Consider the following 4,985-nt stretch of genomic DNA (forward strand, 5'->3'; position numbering starts at 1 on the left):
ATGACAGAGTCTGATTCCTACCAATTGTTTTAAGTTTGTGAACTCCTTACTATAATGCTGTGTCAACTTTATGGGATCAAGGAAAAGCAAGAAGTGGTTAAAATGAGAGAACATTTAAATAAAGCAGTATTCTTTCCTGTACAATAAAATAGTAGAAAATTCAGCAGCAGATGGGTAGTGGCTGTACAGGAATGAACTCATGTTCTTTCCTCAAAACACATTGTGGCACGAAGGTGAACATGAGCTTCTGCATAGCTTAAACACCGTCCAGCATAGCTTAAACATAAAGTTTTGGTTCCTGCAAGTACAGCTGAGCTGCTGTTGTTACTGAGTTATTAGCTACATCTGCTTTCTTTGAAGTTTATCAAGGGTAGTAGCCTCAGCTGTAAACTCTCGGAGAGGGAGCTGACTGTGTCAGTGCCATCCAGTTTCCCACTCAGCCCTGAACCCAAGTGCATTTAAAATCAAATACAGTTGTAAGTAGTAAACAGTAGCATTTGAGCCTGTTCAGAGAAGAATGTGTACCCTCCACGCTGCCTGCCTCCTCTGCTTCCAACTGGCAGTTGCACAAACCCGCAAATGGGGAATCTTGACTGTCTAATCAAGAAGCCTGTATTAGGTGGTGTGTGCTCAGCTTAGTGTAGTTCACTGACCAACTTTAAGAGCAAGTGTAAACCATGAAGACAGGCTGAGAAAGTTGGGGCTGTTCAGCCTGGAGAAGAGAAGCTGCGTGGAGACCTCAGAGCAGCCTTCCAGTACCTGAAGGGGGCTGCAAGGATGCTGGAGAGGGACTCTTCATTGGGGACTGTAGCGATAGGACAAGGGGGAAGGGGATTAAACTTAAAGAGGGGAAGTTCAGGTTAGATATAAGGAAGAAGTTTTTTACTGTGAGGGTGCTGAGGCACTGGCACAGGTTGCCTGAGGAAGTGGTAAATGCTCCATCCCTGGCAGTGTTCAAGGCCAGATTGTACAGAGCCTTGAGGAACATGTGTAGCGTGAGGTGTCCCTGCCCATGGCAGGGGGGTTGGAACTAGAGGATCTTAAGGTCCTTTCCAACCTAAACCATTCTATGATCTTATGAAATAATTATTTCTGCCTGTAAGAAAACAGTGCAGTACTGTGTTCTCTGTAGATGGAGGATTTTCCTTACAGCTGCCTTTATTGATATTCATATCATATAAATGTTTGTGTAAGATGTTACACACTTGATTCAACTCAAGGATGTTATTCATTTGCAGATTCTCTCTCTTCTGGCTGTTATTTGTGAAGAAATGGTGGAAAATTGTATCAACTGTGGTGGACTTTACTTCTTTGAATTCATAAGCTGCGGTGCCTTTCTTTTGAGCCTCCTGATCCTCTGTGTGTATTGCACTAATGCATATGAAGTATTTGGGAAAGATAAAGTAGGGAATGTGGTAAGGATTTATTTTTTTTAAACAAATCTTTTCTTGTAAGTGCTGAAAGACTACTGTGGAGTGAAAAGGCTATGCAGAATGAACCTCCTCTATTTAAAGGCTGGATTAAAGTAGATTATAGTTTAAAAATGAGTCAACTTTGAGAGTCCCTTTTATATTGACAACTTTTCCAAGTTGTCATGGTGGTTACCTGCAGGACTTTAGGACCTGTGTGGAAGTTTCTTACACAGACTAGTACTACTGCATAGTCATCACATCTATACATGTATATGGAGCACAGTTTACTGCCGGCATGATACTTGTAACTTCCCTGTTTATCTATTTTCCTAATGGGTGTAGCCTAGCTCCTTTTTGATAATAGTCATACTCATTACAGTTTATGCTCTCGTATTTCAGAAGACCCAGCAGTGGCACAAAGGTACTCTGTAATGTCAGTAAGAATACTGTACTGTCTTATGAGTGTCCCTTCCTATTCGTCTTCAGAGCAAACAGTAGGTTTTTTATGTGAAGACACAGATAAGGGAGTGTAGTAAGAGATTTGAATGAGCACATTTACTTAAAGGTTTCTGATTTCCCCAATGTTTTACATAGGGAATAATGGTTGACCTGAGCTTGAATTGAATTGTGGAAAAAGTTAGATCAAATGAATGGAGTTCTTGCAGAAGACAAAACCGGGGGAGTATATAATGCAGGCTCTTTTAAATAGTTGTTAATGTTGAATGTTTTTTGGGATGTAGTTGTAAAATATATTTTTCTGAAGCTTACAGTAGCATCAGAGTTTCAAAGCATAAGTTCACTGCTGGATTAACTCAGCTGCTGTTATGATACTTGTTCTTTTTCAGGTAGTACATCAACAATTCTGTAACATTCATCTTTTTATATTTGCAGAATATTGGGGTTGTGTCAGCCATAGGTGTCTGTTTCCTGGTAGCAACAATAGCACTTGGTGCAACCAGCTCTGAGTCTGCTGCTGGAAAAGCTGCATCTGTAAGTCTTCAAATTGCATAATTTACCTTGTATTTATCTTGTATGTGGATTTCTCTGCCCTCTAAACTTTACTCAATTTGCAGGGAAGAAACTGGGCAGGGAACAGAACTGAGTATGATGTTTCAGGAGGAATTACCTATTTCAGACCTTCCAGAAACTTACCATAGGAAATCCAAAGAGCAGGCATTCATCAGGATTGCTGGAAAGCTCTGCATGTACTTGCAGCTCCCTGGTTTTTGCAGCTTGCTTCTGGCTTCCTCAGATCTTGCCACCTTGGCTCCACCAGTGTTTCAATGTTGGCATCCCTCACAGCTTACTCAGTTCTCACATCCCCTGTCCCTGAAATGCCTACTTTTCCCTCAGTTGTCCTCCATAATTCCACCCCCTCACAAAGTCAGCAACAAACCACGTCTTTTGCCAGGCATTATAAAGCGTATGTGGAGAATGCTGACTTGCAAAGGCTGCAGTAAGAGCAGCAGTTTCCTCAGTAACAGAAAGAACTCAGGAGATGTGCATGCATCTCCCAGGGAACACTGAAGAAGCTCAGGGCAAGGCACTGAAGAGGCTTTGGGATGCTGTGGATGTCAGTTCCTCACTCATCTAGCACTTCTGTTGAATAACCTTGGAATTGTGAATGTGTGAGATTAGAAGATCAAATTTTGAGTTTTCTTCTTGAATGAGAAAAAGTGAGTTAGAAACGAAAGCAGAATAATTCTGTCTACAGGCAGAAGGAGCTATTAGAGATACTCACTTTTGTGAAGTCATCTTCTGTGATGTTGATACATTCACACCTAATGGCTTCAGTATAAAGTCTTTTAGGATTGTGTTCTCTTTTTGTGTTGTTTTTTTGTCTGGAGCTGGGAAAACAAAAACTATTGTGATTTAAGACTTACTAGTGTCAAATTGCTTTGGGGCAAACCAGTCATGTAAAATTAGAATAATGCATATGTTTCTTTCCTTGTTTGAAAGAAGCTGGTAAAACCAACCTTCTTACCACTATCTTGCCATGTCTAACAATGAAATGTCATTAATGGAATGTCATTCCATCCCCCCCTTGCTGACCCAGTAAGGATTTGCTTAGGCTCTGCAGATCTTACGGCCCTCCACCTTCTGTGTAGCACTCTTCTTCATATACTCCCTTTAATCAGCAGCTATCTCTTGGAGATAGCTCTACCACCAGTGCCATGCTGCTTTAATTGCAGTAAGATTAATATACTTTTACTATTAAGGGCTGTTTAGAACATACTGTAAGTTTCACACTTGATTAAAAGAATGGGAACTTAAAAAACTTTTGAATTAAGTGTGCTAGAATTACGATTTCTGATCTGGAACTCCTGATTTAAGGAGGACTGTAATCTTAATATATAAGCATTATGAACATATAGAAATAGTCCAGCAAATCTCTCCAAACAATGTTAGAACACTGTTAGTGTTTATACATTTTAGAATCATCTATTCCTCTCACTTTCACAGGTATGTGGATTTCTTGCAAGTACTGCATTTTTAGCTGAAAGTATTACAGACTATTTCCTCCGTCGGAAACAACACATCGATGGACACTCTGACAATCCTGCCCACACCCCGGGTGCCACAGAAAATCAGCCATTAAATCAGCAAAGCTAACTTTCTGGAATGAATTCCTTTTTTTTTTGACTGGAGCAAACTAAAATGAACTTTCAGTGCACTGTAGGTAACAACTTCTGTCTCTTCATTCCAATCTATTTTGTGGACAATGCTCATCACAAATCTTGATAGATCCTAGGTCAAATAATGGCGTCCTGAGCAGCATGTTCTAAGGTAACTTGTCCTGCCACCTGTGCAGGTGACATAGACCAAAACCACTTGTCTAAATAGAATAACTTAAGGACAATGGCATGCTGATCTGGTTTTGACAGAGGTGACTAATCAAGGTTAATGTGTGATGCATAAATTCTGAGCTATATCCTAAAGATATTTTCTCTATAAATGGACCATATATTTCTGTTAAAAGTTATAAATTAGTGTAGCAGAATTAATTTTTATACTTACTAGTCAAACTGTGAATGGAAAAGGGATATGTAAGTGAAGCCTTACAGCAATGCTTGTCCATAAATGAGGGCTTTTGATTTTACTATTCCTACATCTCAGTTGAGACTGTGGAGATCAGTTCCATGGAACAGCAACTGTAGGGGTTTTATAGGGAGGGGAATGTAATGGTGTGTTAAGGAGGCAATTTTGCACCCTATTATTGTCAAAGTTTGCACTTGTGTGCCAGAATCTTCTTTCAGATTGTTTCAAAAGCTGTATAAGTTGCAGGAAGAAACTTGAAAAGCCAGCTGTGAGAGGAAAAAGGTGAAGAATAAGTATTTTCACAAAGTAACCCCAAAAGCAGCGACCTGAACATCAATGGGAACATTGTTGTACATTGATAGTACATTGATAATGGTGACTATTACTTGCCAGGTTAATACCATATGCAGCTTGTTCATGCACAGATAATGGTATGTTTTGCCAGAATGGTTATGGACCCCACCATTTCCTTTGTTTATAAATATGGCACTAGCTTGTGACTTTTTGCTGCTGACTAGCTCAGGTGGTAACCAG

General features: G+C 40.0%; 1 protein-coding gene across 1 annotated transcript; it reads left to right on the plus strand.

The window, feature by feature from the left end:
• Positions 1-1,238: 1,238 nt before the first annotated feature.
• Positions 1,239-4,025, plus strand: CMTM6 (CKLF-like MARVEL transmembrane domain containing 6; the record flags this gene model as incomplete). Its single annotated transcript, XM_010021444.1, has 3 exons — positions 1,239-1,415; positions 2,304-2,402; positions 3,876-4,025. Coding segments are annotated over 3 exons (426 nt in total), but the record flags the coding sequence as incomplete, so codon positions are not given.
• Between the last annotated feature and the right edge of the window lie 960 nt (positions 4,026-4,985).

This window comes from Nestor notabilis, unplaced genomic scaffold (assembly GCF_000696875.1).
Source record: "Nestor notabilis isolate BGI_N333 unplaced genomic scaffold, ASM69687v1 scaffold15419, whole genome shotgun sequence".
Lineage (NCBI taxonomy): Eukaryota > Metazoa > Chordata > Aves > Psittaciformes > Psittacidae > Nestor > Nestor notabilis.